This window comes from Maniola jurtina, chromosome 4, assembly GCF_905333055.1.
Source record: "Maniola jurtina chromosome 4, ilManJurt1.1, whole genome shotgun sequence".
NCBI classification, from domain to species: domain Eukaryota; kingdom Metazoa; phylum Arthropoda; class Insecta; order Lepidoptera; family Nymphalidae; genus Maniola; species Maniola jurtina.
In genome coordinates, this window is record NC_060032.1 from 8,895,739 (window position 1) to 8,909,347 (window position 13,609).

The following is a 13,609-nucleotide window of genomic DNA, read 5'->3' on the forward strand; positions in this document are numbered from 1 at the left end:
AGATGCGGGCCACGCAGCGGGCGGCGACAGCGGCGCGGCTCACGCTCGGCAGTCGCTCACTCTCCTGCTCGCTTCGGTCTGCTCTCTGCTCCTGTTAAGGACACTTCCGCGCGCCTAGCGCCGGCCACCGCGTCTCCTCTGTGATCGAGTGTTGTGTGCCTGACTGCGTTCGGTATATTGTGTATAGCGAACGCCATGCTGTGATGTTATGTCCTTTTATACTGTTGTGAGAACGATAATTTAATTAAAAGTCATAGTTTTTATACTTAATATAAATAGATGATGTAAGTTCGAGTGTGATATTGACGTAAGCGACGATTTTTGTATTAAAAATATTTAAAGAAAATATGTATTTTATTTCTAATCTAATAATCTGGTAACTAAGTAGTTGTTATATTTTGGTGGAGTGAAAATCAGGACTGGTTAAATGATAGACATGATTGTATTTTAATCGGTTTATTTAACGTTTTTCTGTTTCTCCAATAATTCCTCTTAAGTTAGTAATTACAGGTTTATAAGACAATATTTTTCGTTTTTATTTGATTTTCATAAACGTATTTTTTTAATAAACATCTCCACAATTCATCATAACACGGTCGTGCGACCTACTGTCTCAATCGTTCTAACTCTTAGGAAAATGCAAATAATATTAAACTTCAAAATCTGTCTACGATTATTCGAACAATGTTAAGTTTAGTTCGAGTGCAAGACGCTAACTAAACGAGAGGCACGGCAGCGGCACCGGTGCTCGGGGCGGATGCGCCGTGCGCCGCGCGGAGCACTCGTGTCGGCTCCGTGGCCCTCGGCTGCGCTCAGCGACGCTCAGAGCGCTACCCGCAGAACCCGCGTGCGTGTTCCACCACGCCAACCAAAGCCTGCCTGAGCATAACGCGGCCGGGCGAAAACTCCCAACGCAAGACTCTACTTGTAGAGCTGTTTACGTCACCTCATACCACTTAGAAGGCGTAACATAAGACTTAGTACACGATCACTACTCGAGAAATACCTACGACACATCCTAGATCATATCAATATATAGCCGTAGCCCGTAGTACTGTGGCAGTGTTCGAGAGCGCCGCGGCCCGCCCTAAGGAAGCGTGCCGCCCGCCTTTGTGAATACGCTTTCGCGCCGTACCGCCATTGATAAAGAATAACAATAGAAATTTGAAACTTCTCTCGGAACATAAGTTCCTAATGCAGTTTGTGGATGGCCTCATTTAAAGAGAAAACGATAAAGTAGGTAAAAAATTGCTGCATTGGTCTGCTACTCTGCTACACATATACCTACTATCAAGGTACAATAGGTATTTAATCACTTTTAGATATGACAAACAGGCGTGCCAAATTGAATTGATGATAATGCTGACCTTGCTTGATACTAAACACCATATTACTGAATTTATTTGTTCTCGCCCCATCGACCAATTGGCATTTCCACCAAAATTTTCAGAAAAAGGGTTGACGTATTATTGACGTAGAGTCAAGTTAACGCTACGCGTCTTTTCTGTAATGATAAAAAGGATACGAAAGTGTTATATGCTGTGTAATATTATTATATTGAAAGTGTCAAGAAAAATCAAAAAAGTGTACAGTAGCTCAGGTCGCGAAAAATAAATATTCGTATACCTACTCATTATAATTTGCTACACAAGTTAGTAAATAACATAGTGGATGTAAAGCATGTAATATTAAACAATAGAAAAGACGCGTCGCAACGCTCGCTTTGACTCTACGTCAATATGTCTTGGCCCTTACGCGCTCAGCACGCAATGGTATCTATGAAATTAGTTTTCCTTGGTTTAATTAAAAGGTAAACAAACAAGTAGCTTCTCGCTGAAATGCGTTAGTGGCGCACTATTACGCGGCCTATAAGATCTTGTTACCACGAATCTACTTTAAAATCACGACACGAGTGAAAAAAACTCCAGAAAGTCTAAAGCAGCACGTCGCTTACACATTTCTCCGAGAAAGTTTTTGCGATTTGTTCATCGTTTAAGTAAACTAAGGAAAAATGAACTAAAAATGAAAATAGTAGTGACGATTTTTGGTGTAAGCAGGGCGGCGTCAAAGCGTATCATTATTATTTTTAATTAAGAGTAAAATACTATACTACCTCTCTCACTATTAACCAGGCAATTTTAAACATTATAAAGATTAAAGTTACATAGTAGCCCTGTGGACAGATTTAATTCTTCTCATAAGTATGCTCCTTAAATGAAATAGAACAATGAAATTACATAGTTAAGTAAGTACATATATTTATATGATCTAGAACTTATAGTAATAATTAATTTTATTCGTGGTTCTGTTCATGATGTAAAATAAACATAAATAACACTTTGATAGAATATCGAACAGAACATATTTTAAATAAAATAAATTGACCACACATATTATAATGTGATATAAGTATCGAGTAATATTTCAATATAGCAACAACGAAATAATAAATTGCAATGCATAAAAATCATTAACTTATATCATTTATATCAAAGAATATGGCTAGACAACTCTGTTGACGTATTTAACAATTATTCTATTCGGTACCTTTTCTCTATTCGATTCCGTTTACCTCCTGTGTGATCGTTTTAAGGGTTTCATATCAAATTGGTAAAATAGGAACCCTTATGGTGCGACTGAATCCCCCTGTCTGTTCGTCCGTCACAGTTGCTTATTTCAGTAACTACTACTAATGCTATCGACATGGAATATCGACTTGAAATTTTGAATAGTTTTAGATAACTCTTGTCCAACCTTATTTAAAGAAATCAAGAAATATTATAACAAAATAATAATTGTGAAAGCGGCCGAAACGGGGGTTGAAATTTTAAAGTGGAGTTATTAGTAGTGGTAATAATGAAGTAAAAAATGGAAACAAGAAAAATACCGCTAGCTATTAAGTGAATAATGTGCACAAAACAAAAAAAAACCCTTATTAGCACAGTTTTTTTAATAGGTAATCACCAATGAACCTTAATAAATAAGCAAACTTGCGATCCTAAATAAAAGCGATTTGTTTTTAAGAAGGTAGATTAATATACCTAACCAAGCAACTATTTATATAATGATTCTTTTCAAGATACGGAACCCTCGGTGGGCGAGTTTAACTCGCACTTGACTGGTTTTTTCATTACACATCCAAAATGTCTTGAGTTTATTAGCTTATTTCTCTCAACTTTCTTATGTTATGAGAACGCAAATAATATCAAAGCCTACTGTTATTGAGGAATCACCAGGTCGTATAGTCACCAATATTGATCATTTAATTCATTATCCACATTACTATTGTGGTCGCGTACAAATTATTATGAAAAATGATTAAAAACCTTAATTTATATGACTATTCATCATAAGATTTCAACTTTGTCATATTATATTACTATCACCATCATATTATAAACATTGCGCTTTTAAGATGATAAGGTAATGTATTTTCAATAGATAGGGGTTTAAAATGACAAAAAGGGATAGGAACGATTTAAAATAAACAGTTTAAATTTTATTAAAACAAACGAATAGTGCCTATAGATATAAGGAGACTAAAAATATTGGATACATTCTCCAAAGAAAAGTAACATTCATGAAAAATGCGGTGGCGTATTTTTGGTTGACTGGTAAAATGAATGTGTTCTTACATAATTACAAAATATTTCCACTTAACAGATTATATACATAATTACATCCAATTACTCTCCTGGTCGCACTGTTGTAAGCGATTTTATGCCTCTTGTATAAAAAACGACCACTTATCCTACATCCAATCTCAAAATTTCAAGTGTACTAAAATGACTAATATCAGAATGTCACAAACCCTAAATTTCCTATAATATACAAATTTTGAGTGCTCAAAATATATTGCAACAAAGTTTAACAATTAATTTCCCTAATTTGAATTACCACCTTTATGTACTATGTTGGGTAGGTATCTATCACTGTTGGTTCCTAAAACTTTTCCAGTGACGCGTTTCTGAAATCCGCCTGTACGTGCGTGTAAACTTTTCGGATTGCTCAAAATAATAAAGCATCCTAATGAAGCTACTTGCTTTTATTCGCGCAGAGCCCACATTTATACAACAATGAAACTGTAAGTTTGTAAATCGACAGGATAATCTCAAAAAACTAGTAGGGGAAGTCCGGGAGACTTGCTCAGGTGGGAGAGTTGAACCACCTTTTAAAATTGGTAGGTTATCCTATATTTATCAGGCATTATGGGTTTCATTATCACGAGAAAGGTTTGATATACAAACCGGTATTATGATTGATCACATTTATCTATGGAATAGGTAGGTACCCACCCGTGCGAAGCCGGGGTGAATTAACTAGTAGTTATTAGTTTAAATAGTAGGATTTTGTATTTTTAAATATTATTTTTTTCAAATTTGTATTTTCATAAAAGCAAAAAAATTAAGAAAATTTCAATTTCACCACCTCCGTCAAAAGTATTTATTAGTCGTAGAGGTGTTGTAAAATGCTTTTAACTTTAGGTCCTTGAAACCGTTAAAAAAACTGATGGCTGCCGCAGAGTTTCCGACAGCCGCTGAAGAAATCCATTCTCACGGAGCATTTAATTTTTGATTAGATATAATATCCGATTATCGTTCTATTTAAATGGTGGCCATCTTTTTGTATGAACTAGGTAACTACTTATGAAATCATTTACAGGCGGATAAACTTTCAACGCCACTAAGTTCACGCTCAGCTTTCGGTGGGCACCAAATGTTAATTCTGTCGAAATATCAACCAATTACAATACCGGTAATTGCCAAATATTCGTTCAAATTAACAAAAGGAAAAGGTTTTTGTCATGCTGGGATATCTTAATTAGAAATATATCCTATACCTATATTATTACTTTACATATTTTTAATGGATTTCGTTCTACAAAATTCCTTGAAAATATGTCTTTTGCATCTTTTTAAAATTAAGATTGGATTGATGGACATTCCCATATATTTGTCAGATTTAAACACAAGATATTTTGGAAAGGACGACGATTTAGTGCAATTACACGCTAAACACACAGTTGAACCCAAATGCGATATGGCTATCGTAAATAATAAAAAACGAACAACATCAATTAAGTATTATTTATCTCCAATACCTACCAACTTTCTACAACTTAAATACTTTATTCAGTTTAACTGTCACTGTCTCTATTGATCCCCTCTACATGTTTATCTTATGGTGTTGGATTGTTGTGTACTCGTGGCTATGATCCTGAACCATTGTAAGAATTTGACCTTTTAGGATTTCGTTGTGAGCTTTTAGTAAACAGAGCCTTAACATACCGCGAAAGTTCTTGCTTTTGGTGTTAAATAGGGCAGTTTTGTGCAATATACCTAATATAATTATTATCTACTAATGGTGAAATGGAATGGTCTTCTTTTTCAGCTTTTATTCAGTGACGCGCAAGTCATAGAGACAAAAAGCAATGCTTACTCTAGTCGAAATAAATCAGTTTTCATTTTTCATTATAACCTGTTAGTAAATAGGTATTTATCTAACTAAAGCCTACCCTGACTTCAACCCCTGAGCACGCCACTAGATGCAGGGTAGGTATATCCAGGTGGAGACCACACGCTGTACCTACCTACACAGTAAACAAATAGCTACCTACTTAATAATTGAAAAGTATAAGTCCCTTGGTGAAAAAAATAACTGCCTTTAGAAATAATCTGTCATATAAGTTATAGGTAACCTGTACAACGCGTCCAAACTAAGAAAGGCCACTTGTGACTTTATATATAGCTAGAAATATATTATTTCGATTCAATATATTTTTTTAAGTATATACCTACCTATTCCATCCATTCAAAATAAAAACACAATCAGTTGAACTTTTGTCCTACAGAATCAATTGGAAAATAAAAAAATGGACGTTGCCCGCTACTTTGTCCACGTGGATTTCCTGTGGGTTTCCACGGGATTTTTTAAATCCGTAAAACCAAAGAGTTTTCTTTGATTTTCCGGGAGGAAAAATTTCCTATGTCAATTTCCAGGACGCAAGCTACCTCTGTACTTCATGCAAATAGGTTGAACGGATGGATCTTTAAGAATCCCTTGGGAACTCTTTGATTTTCCGGGATAAAAAGTAGCCTATGTTTTTGTCTCCGGGATGTAAGCTAACTCAGTATCAAATTTCACCAATATCCATCAAAAGCTAACAGACAGACAGACACACTTTCACATATTAAGTATGGATATATTGAATCAAAATATTCAAAATATATTTCTAGCTAAGACATCACAACATGGCGGGAACGACGCCCCTTTGTTAGTTTGGAGGAATATACCTTCTTTTAACGGTTAAATAATAAGTTAACTAATATCTGTAAGGTTTAACCTTAACAGCAGGAACTTAAGTTACGTCCCACAGTTGGGCACGATCTGGTTCCCGAACCAGCATCTCAGGATTTCTGCTGCTTAAATTTAGTTAATTATACCTAGCAGATACCTCAGAACTTTCACGGTAACACAGTCACAGCTATATTTTTATTATTCACAGCAATGTATACGCAGTGGTGATTTAATAAATTAAAAAAAATCCTTAAAAAATAGTTTACTGCAGAATAGATAAAATTCATACATTCAAAATATTATGCTTTGTTTAACGTTCGTGTTCGAATAAAAAAAATGTAGGTATTGTATAAAATATTTCAACATCGAAATGACTATTTGTACTCATATTATAAGTATATTGTTTGTAAAAGGCTACGATTTGGTGTTTTCCTTACATTAACGATTACGGACCGGGCTCTGTACCTATTGAAATTATCTAAGTATATTTATATCGTGACTTCATTATGAGCTTTTATTTTGCAATGTTTGTGCGTGTGTATCAACAGTCAACAGTGTTGTTACGTAAACCTAATGTAACAAATGAACAATGACTAATTAATTCCATGCTTAGTGAATTGAAATCAGTTAAGTAGGTACATTCAAAGGTGGATTTCGTAACTTCATGCTGCCCAAAAAAAACAGCGTCTAATAAACATCAAATCCAGGTAAAAAAGACAAAGAAATATTAGTATCTACCTACCCATAGCTTGGCAGCAAGCGCACGAAGGAATCTAGGTCGTATCCCTAATCAATAACTTTCAGTTATAGTTTAGAGCTAATTATTATATAATAATTTTTCATACAATGTTTTATTTTTGTTATTTATTTGTGCGTTAAACATTTACACATTATTTATGTACACCAAAACATACGTATATTATTCAAAAACATAATGTACACGCTATCACCAAACGCTCAACGTAACATCAAATACACCCGTTATGCTAAACCTACTTAGAAGAGCACGGATCCCATGGCATGGCCCGACCTCTGGTGTCCGGCGTGTCCTACCCAGCGGCATAGTCCTCAAACGATCTGCGGATGTGAACTCTACATGATTATTCAGATAACTCTACGAATTATTGCTACTTTTGTGTCCCTACGAAATCAATAAGAATTTGAATAACTGGTCTCGATAATGAACTTTAAAGTAGGTAGCTTATTTAAAATTCAATAATCCTATGTTTAGTACCTACAGGTAGATACTTCGGTTTTAGTACAAAAATTACGTTAACGTGACGCTGCGTACATATCTGTGTACATCGAATGGCCGACGTAGAACGAGACGCCTGTATTGTATTAACAACATTCGAACCGATCTCCTATCTTTTGGTCTTTTTTTATCTACTCTAGAATAGGATAGTAGCCAAGTGAAGATTAATTAGAGTGAGAGTAGAAATATCCAAAAAGAAGGATGCACGGTCAATGTGTGAGTTTTAACGAGTGCTCGAAATTGTTTCAATTAATTTATTATGCTCTAGTAATTCATTGTCTAATACTAAATTTTGATAATTTATACATAGATACAAGTAGATATCGTGAAAAATACTCCTTTCTATAGGAGCGATAAGGTAATTTTATCTAACAAATCAGCTTGGATAGTATTTAAGTTACATTGTCTAAAAGTAAAAAAAAAAATGTTTAGTGAAATTAATTGTATTAAATATCAAAATATATAGGTATCTGTTTGAGAGTCTGATTTAAGTACTTAATTATAAGTATGAGCTCATTTATTTATATATGCTTAGAATAATTGAAATAGTCCGACATAATCTTTCGTAAATACAATTATTACGTAGGTACCTATAGAGAAAATATCTTTTTTAAGAAAGAAAATTTAGTTTTTTTTCTTGTTAGTTTAATAGGTTTATAACACACGTCTTATTTTGGTTATGGCTACAACTGTCCTTAGCATTCACTATCGGAGTCTGAATTGAAAAATTATATTTTCTGAAAGAAATTATAATATTATTAATAAATAAGAAGGTAGCAGATACATCTATTATAATTTGGAGAATAATTTAGTTTTTTTTTTTAAGTTTTACACTGATTTTATTATTAAGTAGGTACTACATTCACCAAATTTTTGTTCAATGTACGAATAGATGCAGTTTGGAAAAACTCATAAAATTCAAATAACAATTTTATATTTGTACCCTGATTTCTAACCGTTTTTTCTGTATACCGAACAACTGAAGGTAGACAAACGACGTATTTTTAGTATTGAATAAATAAATTCGCTATTATTGTTTTATACGTAGAATGGATGGTGATTGATAAGCGACTGGACCTTCTGGATTAAAAGATAATCTATTAAATTGTTTCGGCGATAATACCTGTGACGTGCTCTACACCGGAAATTTATAGAAAAGTAAAATTGTACTGCTTATCATATTATAGTTCTTTGCCTTATGAGATGGAATAGTGCCAGACCCTAAACGTTAAGAGGCTTCGTCAGCTTTCACTCGGTGAAGGCACTAGGCATCACTTGCGAATTAGATACTCGATTGAAACAATACGACCCACTATTCTGTCTCAAACTTACTCAAACCGGATAAAATCTATGAGGATTCAGAATCGAGGATTTTTAATAAGTTATGAAAATAATTGCATTCGGTATGCTTACTGTACCTATAGAGAGTATAGTGATATGGCTTAGACTCGTTGGAAGTTCAAAGTGATCCCGTGGGTGTGAGATTGCAGTGCGATTTGTCCAGTGACATCATCCTCACGCAGACCGACAAACAGATCACGTTACAAGGTTGAAGTAGAGAAAAACAAAACAAACCTCTAAGAAGCGTTAATAGACATTTAGCACCTTTGGTGGCTTTTATTTAAGTACGGGAATGGAAACAACAAACCGTTTTTGATATATTTACACAATAAAAACGTAAAAAATAACTTATTTAATATTATTATCTTTCGAATACAACAACTACATCCCCGATCGAGGACAATATCTCAACAAATGTCCATTCAATAAAGTCTTAATAACCATTAATTTTTATCTTCTTCTCGATCACAAAATCTTCAACGACACCACTATAATTTAATACTTTTTAAAAAATAAGACAAAATAACTAACATTGTTACCTATTCAATTATGACAATGACCATACCCGTGTTCAAGGTATTTCTGTTGTCATATACAACACGTTTTATATATGTATATAATATATATTAATTAGTCAATTCATATAAAAACATCTTCAACCACGTTTTCATCTGTAATTGGTATATCAATTAATTCATAAGACGGATATATTATTAAATATAATTGTCATCATAATACGCTAATGTCATACTTTCTTACAAAACAACAACTACTTTTAATTAATTAATCCTAATTTAAGATTTAGCCAATATAATGTACTCAATAGACCATTATTAGGCATGCAAGGCGGCTGGCTCTCGTGACAAAGGTTGCGTAGGACTTTAGCCTAGCTTGAAACTGTAACTGATTAACCATAACAAATAGTCTCTGTTTGCTTTAAATAAAAAGTAATAAATAAATAAACTTGCAAGCAATGTGTAAAATGTAAACTCCTGGGCAATTTTTAGAGCTAATCATGTTTCAGTAGCTGATTCGCCCGGTATCACAAAGGTGGCTGTATAAAATGTCTATATTAGACTCAAGGGCCCAGCAAGCTCATTAAGAAAATAGCCCACAATGTGGAATGCTTTTTTAAAATATCTACATACCGAAATTCATATTATGGTACTTATAAAAACACCCGTGATGCGTTGTGGCAAACACAGACCAAGCAGACATAGCAGAAATCATATCGTAGCTTTCAAATACAACGAGCTGTGTTAATGAAGATAAGTCATGGCGCGTTCTGAGCCCTACATCATGCAACCACGACACAATTACTTTTTTTATCACTGGAATAAATCCTCATCATCAAGTTCATAAAAAAAAATATAATGTGGTTCAGAACGAAATCTCAGCACCCCGATCCCACGTAATCCTGTCTGTCATACCCTTAAAGTGTATTTCAAAAGCGCGAAGCTAGAAGAGGCTATGATAATTCATGATCCATTCGGCCTAATAAGTTCGCTTCATAGTGAGCCTATACGAGCTCGAATGGAGCAAAGAGTGCAAGTGTAAGTGATCCATCTACATTGAGTAGTTGAAACTGAATGATATCATGATGGGGCTACGGAGCGTCTTCCAGTCCATTCAAAAGCCCGTTGAGACGTTGTGGTATCAACTAGGACTCAGAACGCCTTATAACTTTCTTCATAGCCACAACGCGTTAAGCGGAATTTACATTACAAAATAAGTGGCATGAAATTAGCTTCACGACATTAATTTCATTATCTATTGCATGTGTAATGCATGCATTATGAAATAAGACGTTTACACGTGCAATTGATAATGAAATTAGTTTTGTGAAACTAATTTCGTGCCACTAATTTCGTAATGTAAATTCCGCTTTAGGGTCGAGTATCACGAAAGCTACGACACAAACACTATACTATGTATGTAGGGGTTGTTCTGTGATGTCCACAACACATAATTTGCGTTTTTATAAAACGGTGCCATTGCACGCGGTGTGGATGTCGAATCGAAACCACAGTTTTTTCGGCTAGTGAGCGTTTTTCTTCTTTGAGCCTAGCATATTATGTATATTATCACTGCACAGAGTAACTGCTGAGTTTTCTCGCCGGCTTTTCTCGGTAGAATCAGCTTTCTGAATAGTTGGTAGTTTTAACATACTTACATGAAATAAATTTTTTTTTATTTATTTATTTATTTTCAATGGCTACGACAGGTGTTATAAACAGTGAAACGTTAAATTTATTTAGTACTATGATTATTTAGGACCGATTTTAAGTAACCAACGTAATAAGTCTTAAGTTGATTTCAAACTAAATCTTAATATCGCTCACGCTACTTTTAAAAGTACTTTTATTTAATTTATGTATTATATTATATTTCCGTAGTTTGAAGGCAACTGTATCCGAGAGTAAAATATTTGCTATTTTGGCAGGTTTTCATAACAAAAACTGTCATTACGCCCAATTTTATTCTTGATTTTAAACGTTTTTGGTAAAATCGGCGGTACTTCTTCTACATGAAAGAGCCTTAAGTAGTCGTTAAAATAACCGCAATAATTAGCTACTTCTCATGATTCGCGGCAGTTTCTAATCCATTTTACACATTGCTCAATCTATCTCTTTATATCTCACTGCATGAAATAGAAACGACCGGTGTGCGAGATTTTACATCTCACTAATGTTGATAGAACTCGAGCGTTGAAACACTAAAGTGTTAAAGTAAAATGAATTGTTTTAGAACTCAAATTCTTCCATACAATATTGTCTTGGGAGAGATTTCTCTTGAAACATTGTGAAATCGAAATTTGTTGTACTGAATTTTTATACTTTAAATTAATGCTGTTTGATTCAATTTTACTCTTTATTGTGTTTCGACGCTCGAATTCTATCAAAGTTAATGAGATGTAAAAATATCTCATGCTAAGCACACGGATCATACTGGATCGTGTAATCGATGACAATAATATTATATACTTAGTAACGGAGACCACCAACAATATTGTCACGAAGCCTCCGCCTCTTTACCAATGTTCGACTAAAAAATAATAATTAACACTACAAAACGAATTCGCACTATTGACACTAAGGTTAAAAAGGTCTGGATAGATACAAAACGTACGGCAACAACACGACAGAATATTACACTGTAAAAATTCGCACATTGAAAACAAAACTGACCCAATCTAAAATCTCTCTCGATTTGCCAATTAAAGATTTTGCGCTTGAATTAAACGAAAAATGACAAAGTATAAAGTGACACTGGTATCATCTAGTGAAGATCTAGCAAACGGATAGAAGTTACACGACAGAAGGATCTTTAAAACGGACGTATTTTTTTCTCGTAGAATTAAAATTGTTGTAGTTGTAACCCAGAACTGTTAATTTAAGGATAGTGCCATTTTTGTTACCAATTTGCGAATTCGTAATACAAGGAACAGTATGAAGCACGTCATACACACAGCCGCTCGCAACTGCTTAGTGAAGCGAATGCTTTGCAATGTGGACGCCTCAATTAGTACCTATATCTTCTACTCTTAATCGTCGCGGGTCGCTGCCGTCATAAGGTCTGTCCAAACCTTAAGAAAATTATTGTTGTAATTCGTGCCAATTTACGGTAGGTATACATTTGCATTACAGCAATGGTTTTAGATACATATAAGGTAGCAATGATTATAATATTCATTAAATCACCGTTTTAATACTTTTAACTGTTCTATAGTACCTAATATTATCTTCGCTACCTTGTAAGTATTTATATGCCAAATACCACGTACTTCCGCATACAGTCATTTCTTTAGAATCTATTATGGTCTCAGGTCTACTACTATTCATTCTTCTAGGAATATCGGATTCTTGTATTGTATTTCACTAATTGTTAAGACACGAGATTCGAGTTTTGCATTTAAATTGTATTCACAGCTATAGAATATTTAGCAAAAATAAATGAACTGCACTGTGGGCTCTCGCACCTATCGGCTGTAATAATTGTACTCCTACTTTAAAATATACAAATACTTAACGCAAATATAATAATATGTATTCGTTAGATTTCGTGGCAAAAAATATTACTATACTGGCCGGAATGTCGGCTATATGCTTGAACATAACGCATAAGTAACGAGTTAAGATCATTTTTGGTGTTTTTCTGATAAAGATGTGTAAAACGGGCACAGACATAAACTTACAGTCTATAGACACCTCGCGCTCGCGGCGACGCGCGACGAGGGCTCGCGCTCGGCGCTCCGAGGCCGCGAGGCGCGGGCGTCGTGCATCTCGTCATCGCGCGCAATTTATTATCATAAGTACAGCACTAATAGAAGTTTCGATCATAGTCCGGCGATCGCGGGACGTGGGAGTGCGACGCACGTTAACGTAAAACTATAACCTCGTATCGCGCACATTCACTAGTGGTGTAGGTGTCCAGTGAGTCCGAATCATCGCGGCGACAGCTGTGACGACCGAGGCCAGGAGCAGGCCGAGGCTCGGCAGCGGCTGGGCGGCGGCCGCGGGCGCCTGATACGGCACCGAGCAGGTCGCCACGCGCTCCTCCACGGGCGAGCACCACTCGGCTTCGGGCCGCGGCGGCTCGCTCAGCCGCGCCTCGCAGCGGTAGCAGAGCCGCCCCTCGCAGTACCAGTAGCAGCACTCGTCGGCTCCGTAGTTGGATTTATTCGCCTGTGCGCCCGTCTCTGGTATACGCGGATCT

General features: G+C 35.3%; 2 protein-coding genes across 10 annotated transcripts in view; one reads left to right on the forward strand and one right to left on the reverse strand.

Annotated features, from left to right (window-relative positions):
- Window positions 1-343, forward strand: part of LOC123864465 (matrix metalloproteinase-14) — a 32,697-nt gene extending 32,354 nt beyond the window's left edge. For 7 of the 9 annotated variants that reach the window (XR_006795781.1, XR_006795783.1, XR_006795788.1 and 4 more), the window contains one exon: window positions 3-343. Coding sequence is in view for 3 of the 9 variants with exons in the window: in XM_045904924.1 (XP_045760880.1) it covers window positions 3-118 (116 nt within the window). In the remaining 6 variants the exon portion in view is untranslated. The remainder of the gene's footprint in view (window positions 1-2) is intronic. The other 2 variants (XR_006795784.1, XR_006795782.1) reach the window with 2 other exon arrangements.
- An 8,787-nt stretch (window positions 344-9,130) lies between these two features.
- The window catches only part of LOC123864482, a 68,869-nt gene continuing 64,390 nt past the window's right edge, over window positions 9,131-13,609 (reverse strand). Inside the window, exon 4 of the mRNA XM_045904960.1 lies at window positions 9,131-13,607. Within this exon, the coding sequence (XP_045760916.1) occupies window positions 13,282-13,607 (326 nt within the window). The 3' untranslated portion in view covers window positions 9,131-13,281. The remainder of the gene's footprint in view (window positions 13,608-13,609) is intronic.